General features: G+C 53.3%; 1 protein-coding gene across 7 annotated transcripts; it reads left to right on the forward strand.

Annotated features, from left to right (window-relative positions):
• Positions 1 to 430: 430 nt before the first annotated feature.
• Positions 431 to 20,785, forward strand: PRPF40B (pre-mRNA processing factor 40 homolog B). 7 transcript variants are annotated; one of them, XM_060024728.1, is made up of 26 exons: positions 431 to 489; positions 6,474 to 6,554; positions 7,457 to 7,600; positions 7,911 to 7,976; positions 8,667 to 8,694; positions 8,919 to 8,944; positions 9,081 to 9,191; positions 9,480 to 9,600; positions 9,682 to 9,706; positions 9,938 to 10,138; positions 10,367 to 10,496; positions 10,580 to 10,644; positions 11,175 to 11,339; positions 11,437 to 11,545; positions 11,918 to 12,068; positions 12,786 to 12,919; positions 13,589 to 13,703; positions 13,852 to 13,943; positions 18,080 to 18,196; positions 18,424 to 18,561; positions 18,769 to 18,864; positions 19,100 to 19,186; positions 19,403 to 19,580; positions 19,832 to 19,893; positions 20,007 to 20,150; positions 20,252 to 20,785. In XM_060024728.1, the coding sequence occupies exons 1-26, from the start codon at positions 487 to 489 to the stop codon at positions 20,342 to 20,344; spliced, it is 2,682 nt and encodes an 893-aa protein (XP_059880711.1). In that variant the 5' UTR covers positions 431 to 486; the 3' UTR covers positions 20,345 to 20,785. The 7 variants fall into 7 exon arrangements, with proteins under 7 accessions (XP_059880711.1, XP_059880716.1, XP_059880709.1 ...); XM_060024727.1 differs by lacking the exon at positions 431 to 489 and adding an exon at positions 5,143 to 5,592; XM_060024733.1 differs by lacking the exon at positions 6,474 to 6,554 and having other exon boundaries at positions 475 to 489.
• Positions 20,786 to 21,026: the final 241 nt, after the last annotated feature.

Consider the following 21,026-nt stretch of genomic DNA (forward strand, 5'->3'; position numbering starts at 1 on the left):
GAGCGAGCGCGTGGGATCCAGCCGCTCCGCGCGCCCTTGCAGTCGAGCCGCGAAGGCGGAGAAGCGGCGGGCCGAGGTCTGGAGGCGGCCGGCGGGAAGGGTGGGAAGGGCGGGAAGGCAGGAGAGTCGCGGGCGCGCGCTGAAGGGTCGGCACCCAAACTCAGGCCGCGAACCGCAGCCTGGCGTCGGCCCTCCGGCCGTCACTCAGAGCGCGGAGCGGGCGTGCCCCGCGTCCCGCCCCCCGGTAGGCGGACCCCGGACCAGGAGGCGCAGGGGCGGGGCCTTGCTCTCCGCGCCGGGGGTGGGGCCGGGCCGGGGCTCTCTGGGCCGGTGGAGGACCCGGCTGGTCGGCGGGAGCGACCGGAGCCCCGGCCACCAGGGCGTGCGACCCCCCACTGGCCCCGCCTTCCCGGCTGCGGCCGGCCAATCAGAGCGGCTTTTACTGGTGGGTGGGCCGAGCCGGCCCAGCTGCTCGGAGGCTCTGGCATGGTAACGTCCCCGCGCGGGTGTGGAGGGTCCTGGGTCGGTCCCACAGCGCCCCCGGCGGCCCGGGCCTGGGCCGGGGGGGCGGGGAGGCCGCCGGGGGTACCCGGGACCCCGGGGCAGAGCTAGGGGAATGAGGGGTTAGGGAGAGAAGCCAGGGAGGGGGGAGGGGGCGGGGATTTGGGGGAGAAGGGGCGGGGGAGGCCATGATGGAGGATGGCGGAGGGTGGGGGTGTTGAGGGGAACTAGGGTTGCGGGACTGGGTGAGGAGGAGCAAGGGATGAAGCGAAGAGTGCGTTCGTGGAGAAAGGTCGAGAAAGAAGAGGGGGCGAGAGATGTGGGAACCGGTGGACTAGGGGAAAGCTGGGGGCCACAGTTTCCCCCCTGGGATATTTGGCGTGCGACATGCCCCTTACCCAGACTCAGTGCTTGAACCCTTTGGAAGCCCTGGGTGCCCCATAAGACCTCTTGGAGACCCCCTCCTTCATTTCCCCGCATTGTCTCCTGAGGTGAGGAGGGGGCATTGTTTCCTGAGGAAAGAGAGGCTTCCGGCCCCCACGCAGTGCTGGACAGTCCAAGAAATGGGAGAGCAGAGGCTCCTTGGTCCCAATCCTGGCTCTGCCGTCAACAAACTCTGTAACAACTCTGTGTGACCTTGGGCAAGTCACTACCTTGCTTTGGGCCTCAGATTTCCTATCGATTAAAAAAAAAAAAAAAGGAAGATGCATGGGAATGACATCCTAGATCTCTTTCTGCTCCAAAACGGGGGGGGGGCGGTTCTTGAGAGAGTTCAGGAGAATGGGTTCTAGGACGTCGGGAAGCAAAAGAAAGACGAAGATAGAGGCTAGGCCTTCAGCTGGGGCTGCAGAAAATCCCCAGGGATGTGGGGGGATGGTAGGCACAAAGCAAGGATGGGGCAGGCTAGCCAGCGCCTCTGGAATCCTGTTGGAGGGATGGGAGAACTCTAAGTAGAGGAGGGGTTGAGACCTAACCCAAGAAAGATGAAGACCAGAAGTAACATTCTGTTCATCAGAAGGAGAGTGATGAGATGGCAGGATCAGAGAGAAGCAACGGAAGGTATTTTCTAGTATCTTTGGGGAGCAGGAGGAATAATGAGGCTGGTACAGGGGAGTGGGGACTAGAATGGTTTCGAAAACAGGGAGGGAGAGGCTGGTGCTGTTTGGGGCAGCTGAAGAAGGGCAGCAGGTAGATAATAAGAGCACAGGGTAATCAGCTGGTCTCTCAGTCTCCATGATACTTTTCTTTTTGATGATGGCTACCTCCTTCTGAGAGGTGTGCCTCCCAGCCTTCATTTTCCAGCACAAATCCCTTCAGGGAGTGAGCTAGACCTGGCCAACCTTGGGATCCCCTGGCTGTCTGAGGATTTCAGGATTGTGTGAGGATTGGGGTAAAAAAGAAAAGAGGGGAATGAATTTGAATGTGAGAAATACCTGTGGCACTATTGTCTTTGCTGGGAGGCCGCTTTGGGGTCAGACTGCTTGGATTCCAAACTTGCCTCTGCCATTTAATCTCTTGGAACCTTGGTCAAGTCACTTGATCTCTCCGAACCTCAGTTTCTTTATCTGTAAAATGGGGATAATAACCTCTAATATAATTGCAAGGATTAAACGAGTGTTTGGCATGGTATCTGGCTCATAATAAGCGCTCAGTAAATGTTATTTTTCCCTCTTTCCATTCTCTTCCTTCTGTCTCTCCAGTCTTCTCCTTTTCTCGTTTTGTTCTTCTGAATCTTCAGTTCTGAGATGCCCCTCAGATGTGGGGGCTGAGAAAAACTGATTGTATCTGTCGGGGCCAAGGGTGGTGGGGTGTTGGGGGAAATCCTCCAACTGGCCCAGGTGAACACATGATGATCAGATGATCAGTTATCTCTTCACTGTCTGTCCCCAGCCTACAAATGTGTTTTTGTTCCAGGGAAGACACATGATCTGCTTCTCTTTCAGCCCCCTTTCCTATATCCCTCTCTCATACAAGTTACGTCTTCAGATTCTCACACAGAAGTATAATAAGACCTGAAGTTGCATAGGCACTGCAGCAAGTGAGATAGGGGCAGGGGTGTTTCAGGAAAGAAAGGCTACACGTCACACAGGGGAGGCTCAGGGAAGGGAGGGCTTTGGAAGTTCCATAGTAATTTATGTTCATTCCATTGCTGTGTCCTCTCTGGGGAACTGTCCAAAACAGGCTAGTGTCTGGATTCTGGCCAGGGGTCTCCATTCCAAGTTAAAGATGGTCATATACAGTAAGTTTTTAAAATTGTTTAGGTTTTCCCGTGCCAGTATTTGGTTCTAGTTCACTTTCCCCAGCCACACAGACCTCTGCCAAACTGCCTGTCTCTCACATCACGGTCAGCTTTTACCCAGAGAATTTATACAAATGTACCTGGGTACATGTGCACACACATACACATTTGTCTGTTTTAGGATATTCCAGTATGCAAAAATAAGTTAAGGGGTGAGTCTGCATCTTATCACAGCACTTTGTGTGCAGGGCCCTGACTAGACACTTCAGAGGAGGCTTAAAAGGAGAAAACGCAATCCCTAAATGTAGGGAAATCCCCACCTGAGTAGGGAGACAGGCAGTCCCATGTGAAACACTCAGCAAGCATCCACAGAGTAGCATGTCACTCTGTGCAAAGTAGTGCAGCATTTATCCTGAGGTAGGAGTGTGTGTATGTGTGGAGGATAGTCATAAAGGTAACCTGAAGGAGGTGACTATTGGATCATCTTGAACAAATAAGAGACAAAGAATAAAAGAAACACATGGAGTAATCTAACAGTTTGTGCAAAGAGGAGGAGGGGAGCCATTGAGTCAGGGTGAGCCAAGAGGAGTGTGGGATGGGTCTTGTTTAAAGGCTTTGAATGAGATGAGATGAGAGATTCTGTAGGGTGGGCAATAGGGACCCACCACTGGTTTTCAAGCAAGAAAATGTTGGAACCTTCCCAGTTTAACCACATGGGTCTCAGGGGATATGCTAGAGTGAGGAAAACAGAACTGCTTCCTGTGGTAAGGACTGTGCTTTTAAGGGAGTAGGGCTAGAGGGCAGATTGGATCCAGCCCTGGGACCAATTAGTCCCCCTTAGTTTTTTATCTGAAAAATGAGCACTGCCTAGGGTGGTTGCCAGCATCCTCTCCAGCTCTGACATTCTGTGTTCCCTGAATAACTGCTAGACCTTAAGATGGCTTTGTTTTGTGGGATTTGCCAAGACCATTCAGTCAGTAAGTCAAGAAATAATAGCACATACTGTGTGCCAATAGGGGGTGGTGAGGAAAATACAATGGGCATAGGATATTGGAGTAAGCAAAAACAGTCCCTGCCCCTTAGAGTTTTCAGCCTAGTGGAGGTGCCAGATATTTCATTGATTCTAAGACTCACATTTTAACATTTTTGAAGTCAAGATGCATCTTAAAATCAGTGGAGTATCATAATTTAATTGGCAGCATTTGTTTTTTATTAGTGCCACGTAAAATAAGAATACAATCAGAATTGTACAAATAACTGTAAAATTCCAGTGGATAATTGCTGAAGGGGGAGGTAACATGGTGTCTGAGTGTGTAAAAGAGGGCTCTGACTAGTCCGCTGGGTTGGAGAAAGGCATTCCTGAAGAAATGATGACTGCCAGATGTGAAGGATATGTAGGCGAGTTGTGTGGGCTTGGAAGGAAGATTGCCCCAGGCAGAGGTGGATGTCTGAGGTGGGAGGATTGAGAGAAGGAGCTTAGCATGGGTGAAGTAGGCAAGGCAGTTGGGAAGCAAACGTGCCACAGCCTCCCAGACCCATTAAAGAGTTTTAAGCAGGGGAGTAACATGCGTGGCCTGAGGTTGGAGTGGGTGTCGGGAGACCAGTCAAGAGGCCACTGAGGTAGGTCAGATGAAAAAAGAGGGGTGGTAGGGGTGGAGGAGGAAACGGAGAGAAATAGATGGATTCAAGAAATCTTTAGGAGGTAAAATTAACAGGACTCATTGATGTATTGACAAAAAAGAAGGAGGTGTGGTGAGTGACTCACAGATTTCTATCTTGGACAACTGTGTGAATGGTGGCACCAGTCTCTGAGATGGGCGACCCTGGAGCCTGGGAGGACCCAAAGATGGTTACGTAGCGTCTGGGAGGTTAGAGAGGATCCTGAGGCAGCTTGGGTGGGAAAGTGTGGCACAGAGAATTGGATTTCCTCCCATGTTGATTGGTTTCTGACTTCCACGCGGAAGAAAGTTTCAGGGGGCAGGAGCAGGTCTGAATACAGGGCTTAGAATGTGTGATCCCTGAGAAAAGGTGATCCATGTTGGAGTAGTTTGACTTACCCTTCCTTCTCTTCTTAGGACAAGATGGGTGGGAAGAGAGGAAGTACAGATATTGCTAAAAGTAGAGATTAGAGCATTTTTAAATGCTGAGCCTTCATACCATAGGGATAATTGGGAAAGTAGGGAAATTGGGCAGCAGTGAGCCAGCTCCCACCTTTCTGTGGAACTCCTCCCTACCACCCCCCACCTTCCAAGCAAAGAGGAGGAAGGGCAGAGCCTTTTAGCTGCATCTCTGTGCCCTAGTTTACTTTAAAAATTTTTTTGAAAGGGTAAATATAGTCATATTCAAAGTTACAAAAGGGCAAACAGAATTCTCCTTTCTACCTGTCCCCATTCTCATTTCTTGTGTGTCATCTTTTGTCTCCAATTTTTATACAAGTAATAAAACTTCGCTGCACTTTGCTTCCCCCCCCCACTTGTTTATGTATCTTAGAGATTATTCCCTATCAAGACAATGAGCCTCTTCATTCTTTTTTATGACTGCATAGTATTCCATTTTATGTTTGTGTAAAAGTCCATAGTTCCTTGCTGATATTTAGACTATTATAGTCTTTTGGTTTTATAAATAATGCTGATATGAAAACCTTGTACACACATGTAGGGCTATATCTATAGGATGAATTTTTAGAATCGGAAGGTTCTATATAAAGAGGATTTGTTCCTTCATTTGTTCGTTCATTCACTTAATATTTGTTGAGTACCCATTATGTGCCAGACACTGCGGCAGATACCAGGAATCCAGCTTTCAACAAGTCAGATACGATCTCTGCCCTCATGGAATGTTATTATTCTCTGGTAAGGGGAAACATATCCAAGCAAACATAATAATTACGAAACTGTATATGTAAGGAAACTAAAAAGGGGATCACAATAAATTGGAAGTGCTTTAACTAGAGTCAGGAAGGCTTTTTAGAGCAAGTGATAATTACTCTGAGAACTAAGTGGAGTGATGTGGCTAGCCATTAGGTGTAGGATAGGGAGACCTAGGCTGTTCAAAGCCTCATGCACTGGGACATGAATTCAGAATCTGTAGGGGAGGTGATGGTCACTGGGTGCGGGGACTGGGGAATAAAGCTAAAGAGAAGAGGGAGGGAATGGGAATGGAAGATGTCAGAGTGAGTGAGTGACTAAAGATGAGGCCAATTAGGGGAGGGGGCTGGTAGTAAAGAGAGGAGAGTTAGGGAAACTAGTACTTAGGAAGGACTAGTGACTATGTTTAGAGACCTTTGGGTTGAGTCTCTGTACTGGGTGAATTCAGGCAGGCGAACAGGAAAAGAGGCCACTTCCTCCCTGAGTACTTTGGGGATGAGAGACCGCTGTTTGCCTGGTTTAAGGGAAGCACAGCCTTGCCCACAGGCAGGAGGGTGGGTGAAAAGCCTTGGGAAGAGCCCATCTGTGCCTGTAGTAGAGCCTCCTCCATCTTTTCTTGGCTTTGGCAAAGTGGAAACTTCCAAAATAAAGATGACATTGAAGGAGCTCAGCCAGCTGGCTCTGAGCTAGCAGAAGAGAGAGCAGAGCTACCCAGGGCTCAGAGCTGGGGGCGGGCAGGAAAATGGGCTTGGAGACCCTTCCTCTGAACTTTTGTTCCTTTTTCATCCTCACCCCTCTGCTTCCCTTCTGCAAAAGCCCATCTCTTTGCCCATCCTGGGTCCTATGACTTTTCTCTCCCTCAACAGTCGGTTCCCGATTCTGGTCCCCGGCCCCCAGCAGCGCCTGCCCCCTTCCCACCGGGGCCCCCCATGATGCCACCACCCTTCGTAAGTTTTATGTCTTTCCCTGGGCTTGGCTTTTCCAGCCTGCACCCCCAACTTCTTAGTCCCTAGCACTGCTGCATCGCCAGTATGGTTTTTGTGTAATGCCCCCGTCTGTTGCCCTTGGATGAGGGATGGTTTTGTTTGGGCATCGGGGTGGGAGGAGCTGCTTTAAAGCTCTCAGTCCATAAAGTTGACAGTTCTCCCTTTGTCTTTTTGTCCTTGGGACACACAGGGGCTGGGGAAAGGGAAAGGAGAAGTGGATGGGAAAAGACCCCCTTAGTGTGAGGGCAGGGTGGGGCTGTCTTTCTCTTTCACTGCTCCTTGTCTATATTCTTTTTTTTTTTTTTTTTTTTGGCCGTTCCTCATGGCTTGCGGGATCTCAGTTTCCTGACCAGGGATTGAACCCGCACCCTCAGCAGTGAAAGTGCCGAGTCCTGACCACTGGATTGTCAGGGAATTCCCCTTGTCTGTATTCTTTATACAAAAAAGTCAGGCTGGAATAGCAACTGGTGGTCATCAAACTGGGGAAAAAGAGGTAGGAGGCAGGGGACTGGGGGATTTGGGACTGGACACCTGCCTCTGGCCCTGCATCTGAAAGGCCTCTTTGGGGACAGGCATTGAAGCCGTGGAGCCTTCCAGTTGCAGTCTGGTGGCAGTTCCACCTCCCTTTTCCCTCTCCCTTCCCTGCCTCAAGAAGCTTCGTGCTTGCCTGTTATACCCAGAGGGACCCCCTGTTATCAGTCTCAGTGGTGAGGAGGGAGGCGGTTTCATGCCTCTCAAACCGAAACCTTGGAATTGTCTCAGAGCCAGGGTGGAGGGGTGGGGTGGGAGCCGAGTGGCTCTTTCCTGACAGGTGCAAAGCAGTGTCTTCTCTGCTCAGGATTTCTTCCTTTCCTCATTTCCAGATGCCTCCTCCAGGAATCCCCCCACCTTTTCCTCCAATGGGGCTCCCCCCGATGAGTCAGAGACCACCGGCCATCCCCCCCATGCCACCTGGCATCATGCCCCCAATGCTTCCACCAATAGGGGCACCACCACCACTCACACAGGTAATCCTCTCCCCTGTACCAGGGCCTCAGAAAACCCTTGTCATTTTAGCTGCGGGTAGAGGTGAGAGTGGATATCTGGACTTGAGAAGCTGGGGTGGGGAGGGAGGGAACGTGGGGCCAGTCCCAGGTGGATTTGTCTGCTGAATGGCTGGAGGACAGTCTGAGGCTTGGCTAAGAGCCCAGAGCCTGGGGATTGCCTGCGGAGGCGCCCATGTGAGGGTCACAGCCCCGACAGGATCTCTCAGGACCCTTCACAGCCTGTGCTTACCTTCACCTCGGTAGCTGGTTTTTGTCTTCTTTGTATCCATAGATACCAGGAATGGTACCACCCATGATGCCAGGGATGCTGATGCCAGCGGTGCCCGTCACCGCAGCGGTAAGCACTGAGGGGACAGGAAGTAGGTTCTGCCCTGCAGCCCAGTGGGCCTGACTTGGAGCACAGGGACATGGCTTCCATTCTTTCCCTCTTCTTATTGCATCCACCGTTGGCCCAGCTGCACTCCCCACACTGAGTCCTCCTCTCCAGTCCAGCCATGTACTCAGCTCTTCTGGTTTCTCACTCTTCCCCAAAGGCACATACATTCTCTCTTTTTACTCCCCCTGCTATGCCCAGCTCCCTTAAGGAAACACACTCATGCCAGACACTGCTTACCCTCACAGAGTTAGCACTGTGGACACTTGAATACAATTTCCTCTTCATCTTCTGTGTCTCTGGAGGAAGCAGCAGTACCTGGGGATCTCTCTGTACCTTCTTGTGCTGTTGTTCAGTGTAGTAGAGTCTGGGTACGATGTGGCATTTGGTATTCACTGTGGAAAAGATGTGCCATGGAGGTTTACTCAACAAAATACTCTCACTTGAAAACGAAGAAAGGAGCTACTGTGCAATTTCCCTCTGGGGTCTTAGAGCCATGGCCCCAGAGGGCAGGGGAAGCCTGTTAGGGAGCAGAGATCCCTGGGAGCAGGATACTTGGATCCTGGCCTGGCCTGCTTCTTCATCCCCCATGGCCTGGGTCTTGGGGGCCACTGGGCTTGGCCCCAACCCTTCCCCCTCCTCTTTCTTCGGCAGACGGCTCCAGGTGCGGACACCGCCAGCTGTGAGTCTTCTGGGGGTCTGTTCCCCCCAGGCTCGGAGGTTGGGGGGGAGAGGGGACCATGGACTAGAGCCCACCCCGGATCATGCCTGTTGGGATGCCAGGGATCCTGGGATGTTGATGGGACCAGGGGATATTTATTGGGGATGGAATAAGGGAGGAATAGATGGGGATCAGACAGGGGTTGGAGCAAGGACTTAATATGTTTCCTTTGGCTTCTTTTCTAGCTGCTGTGGCTGGGACGGGCCCTCCGGTGAGTTCTTTCAGCTCAGGGGTCTCTGGGTAGAAAGGCTGAAAAGGGGTGCTAATCATTAAATTTTGGGGGTGAGGAGAAGAAGCTTTGGGAAAGGGGCCTTGACCACCATTCTGTGCACCCTCCCCTCCCCCAGAGGGCCCTGTGGAGTGAGCATGTGGCCCCTGATGGGCGCATCTACTACTACAATGCTGACGACAAGCAGTCCGTGTGGGAGAAGCCCAGCGTGCTCAAGTCCAAGGCAGAGGTCCTGAGTGGGGCTTTCTGTCCCTTCCTTTCAGCTGCCCTGACCCTTCCACGTCCTTGGCTTCCCCTGAGTCTCTAACCATACACGTGGTTCCTCTGATCCCAAGATCCCTGACCATTCCCCGACCTCCCTAGGATCTCAGGAAGTCCACCTTCCCCCACGTTGAGCCAGGCCAGGTGGTCGCTAAATACTCCTGTGTCCCCTACTCACTGGGTCCCCTTAGCTCCCCCAACTGTGGCTGGAAGGTATGCCCAGCCCACTGATGTTCCCTGGCCCATCCTCTTACAGCTCCTGCTATCCCAGTGTCCCTGGAAAGAGTACAAGTCGGACACAGGCAAACCTTACTACTATAACAACCAGAGTAAGGAGTCCCGCTGGACCCGGCCCAAGGACCTGGATGACCTGGAGGGTGAGGAGGGGGTGGGCCCAGGCAGGGGCTCTGGGTGTGGCCCTTGCTACCCTATAACCATGTTATCCTTTCCTGTTGCAGCTCTAGTCAAACAAGAGGCTGCAGGGTGAGTGACTTGCCCACCTTGCCTACCTATCCACCTGTACCTGGGGCCACCTAAGGGGTGGGAGTGGCCTCTCCCCATGATCCCTACTCTGTGGGAGGAAGAGCCAGCTCTCAGTCTCCTTGTGGAGTGGTCTGCTCTGGCCCCAGTCCTTCACAGGATAGAAAGACCAGCCAGCCCCTGACCACCTCTATCCCTGCTCTACTGGACACTGCCCTTCCGGCTCACCTGCAGGAAACGGCAGCAGCCACGGACACTACAGCCTCAGCCTTCTCAGCCACAGCCTGACCCCCCACCTGTGCCGCCTGGCCCCACCTTGGTGCCCACGGGCCTCCTAGAACCTGAGCCAGGTGGGAGTGAAGATTGCGATGTGTCAGAGGCTGCCCAGCCTCTGGAGCAGGGGTTCCTGCAGCAGCCAGAGGAGGGCCCCAGCAGGTGAGGGCTGCCCCCCATGGCATTCCAGACACTGGCCTCAGGCTCCCAGCTGGGTTCAACCCTTGACCTCTGCCAGGTTTCTCGGGAAGGGTGTGAAGATCTGGGCATGACCTCTGAGGAACAGAAAATGGCTTCCCTGGGGAGCAAGGGGGAGTGTCCTGATCACGCAGGGCACTGAAAGCTATAGGGACTGGGGGACACTGTGGCAGAGTCCCCTTTGCCCCCCAGTTCTGCTGGACAGCATCAGCCACCACAGCAGGAGGAAGAGGAATCAAAGCCAGAACCGGAGAGGTCTGGCCTCAGTTGGAGCAATCGGGAGAAGGCAAAGCAGGCCTTCAAGGAGCTGCTGAGGGATAAGGTGCTGAGAGTGGGGCTCCCAGGGTAGGCCTGGAGGGGGCAAGAGATGGGCAGGCCCCATGACCCCCGCCTGCTCCATTCCAGGCTGTCCCCTCCAATGCTTCGTGGGAACAGGCCATGAAGATGGTGGTCACCGACCCCCGTTACAGGTAGGTCTGGGCAGGCCCTCCAGACCTTGTTCATGGGGGCAGCTGAGCCAGGGATTCCCCAGGAAACCCCAAGGGGGCCAGAGTGAGGAGAGTGATAGATGGGTGAGTGTGCTGGGAAAGAGAAGCTGGAGAGCCTCCAGGAGAAGGAGGGGAAAGGGATCTGACATGAGACATTCAATAAATGCTTGTTGAATTGAATTGATTTGAATTGAATTAATTGGGGAAACAGGGGGCTGGATAGGGCAGGGGCCTGACGGCAACTTGAGAACCCCAAAGCGAAAGGGCCCAGTGTTAGCAGTGTCTTAGAGCCCCGTCTTGTCACCTCACTGCCTCTTAACCCTCCCCACATCCCAGAGACCTACCTGTCTTGCCTCCCTGTGCCCTTGGAGCCCCTGCAGCCTGCTGTGCCCATGCATGGACACCTGTTAGTTCTATGAGACCTGTCCCCAGTGTGCCATGACCCTGCTTTGTGGGCTGTGGTTCAGGCTGACTCCTCTGTCCCCATCCCACTCCCACCCTGTCCACCCCAGTGCCTTGCCCAAACTGAGTGAGAAAAAGCAGGCATTCAATGCCTACAAGGCGCAGCGGGAGAAGGAGGAGAAGGAAGAGGCCCGGCTAAAAGCCAAGGAGGCCAAGCAGACCTTGCAGCATTTCTTGGAGCAGCATGAGCGCATGACCTCCACCACCCGCTACCGGTCAGGGGGCCGGGCTGGGGTGGGGCCTGGGAACCCTGAGAGCCTGTGGGCCGTCTCTGTTCTCTGCCTGCCTACTCACGGCCCATATGCTCCACAGGCGGGCAGAACAGACCTTTGGGGAGCTGGAGGTCTGGGCTGTGGTCCCCGAGAGGGATCGAAAAGAGGTTTATGATGATGTCCTTTTCTTCCTGGCCAAGAAGGAGAAGGTAACAGTCACTGGGCTGGATCCATCAGTCACAGTCTCATCTAAGACCTTCCATGTCTTTGCTTCCTTGTGGACCCAGCCATTCACTTCTTGCTGCCCCCAGGGTCCCAGCTCCTTACTCAGAAGCTGGTGTGGCACCTACACATCCCCCATTTATGCTTTGGGCCTACAGCTCTGGGTGTGGGAGAACAGGAAGGTCTCTGAGGGCTTGGTCTGTAACCTGTTTTCTTCCCCTTTCCGGGGACATGAAGGCCTTGAGTCTGGCCATCCCAGAGTCCCCAGGCTGCCTGCCTTTCCCCAGGTATTCCTCTACCCAGGCCCACTTGAGTAGCTCCAGCCTGCCCTGCCTCACCCTGACCGTGTGGCTCCCTAGGAACAGGCCAAGCAGCTCCGGCGCCGCAACATCCAGGCCCTGAAGAGCATCCTGGATGGGATGAGTAGCGTCAACTTCCAAACCACATGGTCCCAGGCCCAGCAGTACCTCATGGATAACCCCAGCTTTGCTCAGGACCATCAGCTACAGAGTAAGCCTGGGTCTCCACTCCTTCCTGTCCCTTCCCTTTTCCTCACTGACCCCTAGCACCAGCCTCAAACCACTCCCCTACACCTCTTGCCCTCTTGGATGTCTAGGAGTCCCCAGCACTTACTCAGCCCAGAACCTTTCTGGACTCTGGAGATCCCAGAGTGCTTCGGGACACCTCCTTTCTCCCTCCAGGGTCCACTGTTGACCTGGACAATGTGTGTCCTTGGGGGAAGAGCACTGGTGTAGGAATCAGAAGACTTGGAGATGATTTTTATAGCTCATGTGAATATGGTCTTAAATTGCTTGGTAGGGTGGGCCTTAAGTGGTCACACATGTTGCAATAAGCTGCCGTTGGCCTGTCATCACAGGCAGTATCTTCAGATATTCACCTTCTGAAGTTATATCAAAGCCTGGTTGATTCCCAGTCCCATAAAAAATGAAATCTCAGTTCCTGAGATAACTGATTTCGTATGATGACTTCTAGTAACCAAATTCACAAGAGCTGAATACTTCTAATTTTTTCTCATATAATCAAGGAACCCTCCTCAAGAACCATCATTCCAATAGCTTCTCCTGCAGAGTCCCCTGCTCCCCCAACCCCACCACCCTGGGTGTCCCCAACACCTACAGGGGCAGCATCTTTGAAGCACTGGGGGTTCTGGGTCTGAGAGGGTGTCCTGCTGGTGTGGTGCCCACTGAGCCTCCTCCCTGCGGTTAGACATGGACAAGGAAGATGCGCTGATCTGCTTTGAGGAGCACATCCGTGCTTTGGAGAGGGAGGAGGAGGAGGAGCGAGAGAGGGCCCGGCTTCGGGAGCGGCGCCAGCAGCGCAAGAACCGGGAGGCCTTTCAGGTAGCTTTGCTGCCCTCTGGATCAGAGCTCAGCTCTGCCCCAGACCGTCACCTCTTCACCCATGCCCTGCCTCTTCTCGGCCAGTCCCACTGCTTTCTCTATGCCCAGCCCTGTCCCAGCTCCACAAGGCCTCTCTGTGCCTGCACTTTTGCTCCCACTGTGTCCCCTCAACCTTGGGCTGTGCTCCTCTAGGGAGACTAGACATATGCACCACCCAGAAACTGCCAGCAGAGAGCGCTCTACAAGCGTGGCTCGCCAGCTAGGCCAAGTTTATTTCCCTTCGCTGGGGAGCCAGACAGGCATAGCTAGCTTGTCCCCCAGCTTGGAGGTGGCATTGGTATTGGTAGTGGCGGGGGTTACTTGGCTGTAACACATTTGGGAAGCTGAAACCAAGTCATGGGAAGATAATGCTGCAGGCAAGTTTCCGCTGCTTTGCTTCCTGGTCCGGCTCATTTTCCTTTTAAGTCTGTCCCCTTCTGTTTTACACTCTCTGCTTTCACATTGCTCTCTGCCTCCCCATCTGTATCTCTTCATCTCTGCCTCTTGCCTGCATTTCCTCAGTCTGGGTTGTCCCTGCCTCTCTCTGCCAGCTTTTGTCTTCTTCCCCAGTCTTTGGCTCTGCCTCCCTCCCTTGCTCACTCTCCCTGTAACTGGCCTCTCCCTGCTTAGACCTTCCTGGATGAGCTGCACGAGACAGGGCAGCTGCACTCTATGTCCACCTGGATGGAGCTGTACCCAGCAGTCAGCACTGATGTCCGCTTTGCCAACATGCTGGGCCAGCCGGGTAAGGCAGCTGGGCTCCCCCTCCTCTAGCCTGGCTTTCTGCCCTGCCAGCCTCTCTGCACTCCCACTCCCTGGTCCTGTCCTCAACCCCACCCTCAAACCTTGGGAAGCTGCCGCCCGCCAGGCCCCCCTCCCTCCCTTCCCCGCAGGCTCCACCCCTCTGGACTTATTCAAGTTCTATGTGGAGGAGTTGAAGGCACGATTCCATGATGAGAAGAAGATCATTAAGGACATCCTTAAGGTGAGGGAAGCCTGGGTCTGTGGATGGAGGCAGGCTGGGTGCAGGGCAAGCTCCCAGGACAGAACTCCCCAGTAAGGCCTGCTTTGTGGGAGCATTGCAGCTCGGTTCAGGAGATAGCTACTGTGATCCTTTACTGTGCGCTGGGGACACACAAATGAATAAGATACAATTTCTGCCCATAAGGAGCTCACGGTCTAGTAGGAAGATGACATGACAGTGGCTATACAGAGGGGCAAGTGTTAAGACAGAGAATCGAAAGAATTGCCATTTGAACTGCACCTCTAAGAACGAGTAGGTGGAGGAGGGTGGAGGTCCTGGGCGTAGGGTACCACAGGAGCAAAGAGGAGCGAGCAGCACAGCTAATCATAAACTGGTAGCCCATAGATATGTTCCTTCTGCCTGTACAGAGTTTTAGAAAAATTTGGAATTTGATGCTAACATGTTAAAATCAAGAGATTACAATTAAAATCTGGATCTTCAGCGTCTCTTGGAAATTTGGATTATCTAGCAGCACTAGGCTCGTTTTGTGAGGCATTCAGTGGACTTGAGCTGAGATGCCACTGCCTTTTAGAAGGGGCCTGTCCTCCTTATCTATCCTCACTCCTCCCTGTCACCTCCGTGATGTGGGAGCGAATTCACCTGCCATTTCTGATCGCACGTGCACGTTGGAGAATTCTCAATATCCATGTCTATCAAAGGGGGAAAAGTGAGTGATGGACTAAGAGAGCCCCATGTTTCAGAAAAAGATAACAAAGAGAAGCATGTTTCTTTGTGGAAGTGAAGACCATTCTCATGGGTTTGAGAGGGCAGTGTGGATAGTGGTTAGGAGCAGGACTGTGAAGGTGGACTGCAGGGGTAGAAGTCCAGCTTAACCACTTACAAATTGTGTGACCTTGAGCAGATTACTTAATCTTTCTGAGCATGTTTTCTCGTCTGAAAAATGGGGAGTATTCCTTCAGACTTCACCTGATTACCAAGGGGAGTAACTTGGTACCTGAGGTGGAGAGGGTCTGAGAACAAAGTGGGGAATGTCCCACTGCACACACATTTCTTTAAAGTCCTGTGTTTTGCCTTAAGAATTCATGCAGGTGTTGCATTTTAATACCATAATACTTCTCTGTTAATATAAACTTAATATTTTAAAATTACTTACCATTAGGTAAGATGTATCATAATGTCCTGTGGCTTCCTCTGTTTCTCTGGAACCACATGCCCCAGTTGGGAAGGAGAGCCCTGCCTGTAAAATTCCTTGAATGGTAAAATAAGGAATTTGGATTTTTATCTTGTAAGTAATGGGGAGCTGGGAATGATGTGATTAGCTGATGTCTTGGAAAAGCCCAGGTGGTTGTGTAGAGCAGCGCTTGCAGCCAGAGTGCTTGTATGCTTAGGGATAGGCGTGGTAGGAGGACAGGACTTGAAGCCTCAGGATACTAGAAGTGGTAGGGGCCAGTGATTAAGATAAATTCTGAGCTTGAGTCTTCCTCTTCTTACTCACTCCCAGACCGCTTTCCTGCTGCTGGGGCCATTTGCTAGAAAAATCTGGGCAGCATGGACTCAAGGCAGGGTTCGAAGCATGGGGGGTGAATAGGGAGACCAGGCAGGAGCTGCTGCAGTGATCTAGGTGGGAGTGAGCTCGGCAAGGGCAGTGGGGATGGCCAGTGAGCAGAGCTGTAATGTTCCAGTAGTTTCTGAAACTCCCTAGGTCTCCTCAGAGGGGCCTTGGGACAAGCCGGAGGGGGTGGGGGAGTGGGGGGGACTTTATGCTCCTTCCTGTATTTTCAAGTGTAACAGCTTGTTTCTCTTTTACACATCGAGGTTCTGCATAAGATTTTTATGGAAAAAAATGTTTCTGCTGTGAAAATAGAAAGTTTAAAACCAGTAGGCTAGAGTCACGCAGAAGTAGAATTGACGCATTTTTTTGTGAAACTGAGGGAAGGAAGGAGTTGGAGATGTCAGGAGTGGATCGATGGCACCATTGGTAAGGATTAAGCAGGAAGAACAGGGCTGGAGAAAATAGGAATTCCACTTCTGGAATTATTCTCAAAAGCATCCAGGGGCAGGGAGGAATAAAGCACATACCAAATTTTAAATAGGATAATTATATAAAGTAGAAATATCTAATGCAAGAAGAGCTAAATTTTATTGGACTCTTAACTTTTAGCCACAGAGCGGCCGGTACTGCTGACAGGCCTGTGGGAGTCCTATCCTTGCTGAGTCCTGTGTCTCCACACCTCCTGAGAAAGAATCTTCTTTAGATAGTTCCTCCTTCTTCTTCCCCCTTTTGGGCTCCTGCCTATGGAAGGCAGATGAACCCAGGGCTGCCTGAGACCATCTACCAGCCAGGCAGACTGTGATGGTACCTCGCATCCCGTAGGGTAGTGCAGAGTCCTGGACTTGGAATAGCTGAAAGACAGACGATCTGGGCCTGAGAGATCCATGGGAGTGGGGTGGGGGTCTCCCAGGAAATGAATTCTCTTGGGATCTGCTGAATTTGAAGTGTCTGCGAAATATCCAGTCTAGCATGGGTCTGAAAATCAGGAGAGAGGTGGGGAATGAGATTGTGAAGGACAGTGTAGATTGAAAAGACTAACTGCAGGTCTCAGGGGAACAAGCACATGCAAGAGAGGTGGTGAAAGAGGTCAGAGACAGGAGGGGACCCTGGAGAGGGGAGCACTGAAGAAGTGAACAGAGGACGAGAAGAGTGGGGACAAGGCGTCCTTGGAGTTGACTCTTGGGACATGAGCAACCTCTAGGAGAGCAGTGTCCGTGAAGAGGGCAGAGTGAGTGCAGCACAGGCTTTAGAGTTGGGTAACTCCTGGCTGTTTATTGGTTGAGACCTCTGCAAGTTAATGTCTCTGAGCCTCAGTTTCCTAATCTGTAAAATGGGGATGATAACACGTGCAAGGTCGTGAAATTAAATAACATTTGTAGTATCTTGCTTATAGTAGGCTTAATAAATGTTTGTTTTCCTTTGCGCTGCATTTAAAGATTTTGAAACAAAGGGAAAGAAGCAGAGGTTGTTAGCTTGAGGAAGGTGGAGAGCAGAGTGGAAGGGGTGTTCCAGGTTAAGTGAGCTGTGTGCTTGACGGAAGGAGCCAGTGAAGAGGTGAGACTGAAGCTTGCAGTTCCCTAAGCGAGAGAGATTGGTATGTTTGAGGAGAAGGGCTGGAGAGCATGGGTTGAGGAAGTCCTCTTGGAAGAAGCAAGAAGAGTGCGCCTCTGCCATCAGCAGGAAGGCCGGGGCAAGTTCGAGCTGAGTGGAGGGAGAGGGAGGGAACCTGGGCCCGTGCCCCTGACCTCGCACGCCAGTGGCTCCACTTTCCACTGAGTCATCTTGGGCCAAGTGAGAGAACTCTCCTAAGCCTCTGCTTTACTGGGATGTTTTGAGGCTTAGGTGAGAAGCACAGCGCCAGGTCTGTGTGTGGTGTTTTTAATAGTGTTTCGGGAGTTGTACACCAGATGGCCTCTATTTGTCCCATGGATGAGGTGATCTGTGTGGGTGTAGTGCTTAAAAGTAGGGGCTTTGTTGTTAAAAAGACCTCGGGCAGAATTCTCCTTCAGCCGTATATTAGCCCTGAAGACCTTGGGCAATTGGCGCTAGTTCCTCCAAACCTTGGTTTCTTCTTCTGCATAAAATTAGGATACTAGGACTTGTGCTTAAATTCAGATACGTGAGGATTAAATGAGGTAATGTGTGTGAAACACTCAGCATGGTACCTGGTACATAGTAAGCACTCAATAAATATAGCCAGAGGGTGGGACCTGCAGATGCTGGAATGCAAGGAACTTACTGAGCAGCAGGATGACCCAGCAGGGGCTCAAGCTTTAAGCCAAAGGGACAAAGAATTAATTGTGAGAAACACACACACACACCCTGCACACCTGCCCCTGTGATCCAACCCCCGCCCCCAGTTCCCTGTGACAGCCAAGCCAAGGGTGGGCATGGGAGTCTTAATTGTCAGATGGTGAGGACTTGGACGACTTGGTCTCCAAGTACATCCCAGTCCTGTGGATCCCTTCCGGGGGAGGGGGCTCCTTGAGCATCCTGTAGTCTGACTCTTGCCTGCCCTGGAGGCCAGCCAGCTTCAGGTTCGGGCCTGTGGTGCCCCCTGCTTCATGCGCTGCTGTGCCCACAGGACCGGGGCTTCTGCGTGGAGGTGAACACAGCCTTTGAGGACTTCGCCCACGTCATAAGCTTTGACAAGAGGGCTGCTGCGCTGGATGCAGGCAACATCAAGCTGACTTTCAATAGTGTGAGGGGCCACGTGGGGTGGGGCTGTAGCCAGGGCTCCGTTCTCAGACTCGTCCCTCACTCTTGTTCCGTGCCTTCTCACTCACTGCCCCAGTGTGACTCTTCCCCCAGTTCAGGGAATGATAGTAGGAGCCCAGGCTCCAACTTCCCACCTTTTAAGGTATGTCTGGGTGAGTCGGGGCGCCCACCCTTCTGGGTGACTCTGTTCTGTGTCCCGTCTGCCCTCAGCTGCTGGAGAAAGCAGAGGCGCGGGAGAGAGAGCGGGAGAAGGAGGAGGCACGAAGGCTGCGGCGCAGAGAAGCTGCCTTTCGAAGCATGCTGAGGCAGGCTGTGCCTGCTGTGGAGCTGGGCACTGCCTGGGAAGAGGTCAGGACTGCAGCCTGGCACCAAACACCACCCCCTCAGTCCTGAGGGCAGCGGTGCTTCTCCACCACCGGGGGCCCACCCCAGTCATAGCACAGCTCGGGGCCAGCTTCGGCTCCCTTCCTTCCTCTGCCCCAGCCCTGCCCTGTGCTCATGGCGGCATCATGCTGTGCTGGGGCTGGTCTGATCAGCAGTGCTCTCCTGTTCAAGGTCCGTGAGCGCTTTGTGTGCGACTCAGCCTTTGAGCAGATCACCCTGGAGTCGGAGCGGATCCGGCTCTTCCGGGAGTTCCTGCAGGTACTGGAGGTGAGGCAGAGCTTCTCTTCCTCTGCATCTGCCCCAGGCTCTTGAACACCTGCGGCTAGCTTAACGGAAGCCTCACCAGGGCTCTCCTTTCCCGGACAACTAAGGAAGGGGAGGTCTTAGGGTACCCTGGATAGACCTAAGGCCCTAGCCTCAGAAGAGGAGGCAAAACTGGATTGTAGAATGCAGGGTCCTTCCTGGGGCTAACCTTCCTCTCCCCTCCCTTTGCCTCCACCAGACTGAATGCCAGCACCTCCACAGCAAAGGCCGGAAACACGGCAGAAAGGGCAAGAAGCACCATCGCAAGCGTTCCCACTCGCCCTCAGTGAGTTGGCGGGTAGGAAGGATGTGGGGTGAGGCTGGATTGTCTGGGGGAAATAAGAGCCACTTTTCTTGCTTTTCTCCTACATCACCTCCCCTGGAGGAAGATGTGAGGATTCCTTTGGTCCTGGATTCTCCTCTTTGTCCCCAGTTCCCATACTTGAGGGCCTCTGGAGCCCAGGTAACCTCTGTGCTGACACGTGTCTGCCCATCTCCCCAGGGCTCTGAGTCAGAAGATGAAGAGCTGCCCCCACCATCTCTCCGGCCCCCCAGGCGGAGGCGGCGGAACCCCTCGGAGTCAGGCTCTGAGCCCTCTTCCTCACTTGATTCTGTTGAAAGTGGGGGTGCTGCCCTTGGAGGACGGGGTTCCCCATCCTCCCGCCTTCTCCTTGGATCAGGTAAGCAGTTGGGAGCTGGAGAGGAGGCCTTCGGGGAGCCCCACCCTCTGAGGGTAGAGTGGATTGGGACGGCTGCACCTGTCGGAGAGTAAGGAGAACTTCCCGTCCCTGCCCAGGCAGGAAACGGAGAGAAGGAAGGAAAACTGGACTGAGACTTCCTCAGACAGGTCCCTGTCTGTGAAGAATGAGCAGAGAAAAGGATGAGGCCTCCCTTCTCCCAAGGGACTTAGTGGGGATTTTTCTGTCTCCAGATCATGGCCTTCGGAAGGTCAAGAAACCAAAAAAGAGAACTAAGAAGAGAAGACACAAGTCGGTGCGTAGAGAAGGAACTTCCATCCAAGGCCCTGCTGTTTTATGAGATGTCTTCACCCGCCTCCTGGGCTGTTCTCCACAGGAACTGAGGAGGCGGGCTCTGGGCTCTTACAGAACAGTCCTGAGAGTGAGACAGACCCTGAGGAGAAAGCGGGCAAGGAGAGTGATGAGAAAGAACCAGAGCAGGACAAGGACAGGGACCTCCGGCGGGCAGAGCTCCCTAACCGCTCCGCAGGCTTTGGAATCAAGAAGGAGAAGGTGAGAGGCAGGCACCCGGCCCCAGCCCAGTCAGCGCTGTGCCCAGGCCTCGGCAGCCCTCGGGGGGAAGCTGTGGGTGAGCTGTGCCTTTGCTCCACCAGACGGGCTGGGACACGTCGGAAAGCGAGCTGAGCGAGGGTGAGCTGGAAAGACGGCGGCGGACGCTCCTGCAGCAGCTGGATGACCACCAGTGACCTGATGAGGCACCGTGCCTCGGGTCTGTGTGAGGCTGTGGCCTAGTTTACCCTCGCTGTCTACCCCAGACTTCTTCCTTAGTTGGGTCTGTGTCCGCTTTTCCTCAAGTAGCCCCAACCCCAACACATCATCGCCAGCACCTCCCAAGGTTGCTCGCGGTGTTCACGGGTCCTCCCAGCTTCCCGGACAGCTAGTGCGGTCCCTGCCCTCAGCCCCAGACCAGCGATTGGTGGTGAATGCCATGTGGGTGGGTGGTGCCAGTAATGTGAGAAGGGGCCCCCAGGAAGAGTGACAGGCTGGTGGACACAGCCTGGGTGGCAGAGGGCGGGGTCCTTACCCTCTAGCATCAGTACCTGCTCCTGCCTGCCCGGGCCCCGGGGCCCAGTGTATGTGTGTTTCGTTTTGGTTTTGGTTTTGTTTTTTAAATAACAATATTTATAACGTGCCCAGTGGCTCTTTTGTCTTCTCCGTGTGCTTGCACTGGGGCTGGCTGGGGCTGGACAGGTGCCCGCATGGCCAGCAGGGGGCACTGGTGCCTCACGGCAGGCCTGCCTCCCTTTGTGTGGCTGGAGCCCATCTAGCCAGGTTCTCCTTCTCCAGGCTTCCGCACTCACCTCCCCCGAGCGTGGCAGCTCTGCCCAGCCTCCTTTCTATCCCCGTGGTTCGGGTCAGCCTAAAGGG

The sequence above is a fragment of the Delphinus delphis genome, chromosome 11 (genome assembly GCF_949987515.2).
Source record: "Delphinus delphis chromosome 11, mDelDel1.2, whole genome shotgun sequence".
In the NCBI taxonomy this organism is placed as follows: domain Eukaryota; kingdom Metazoa; phylum Chordata; class Mammalia; order Artiodactyla; family Delphinidae; genus Delphinus; species Delphinus delphis.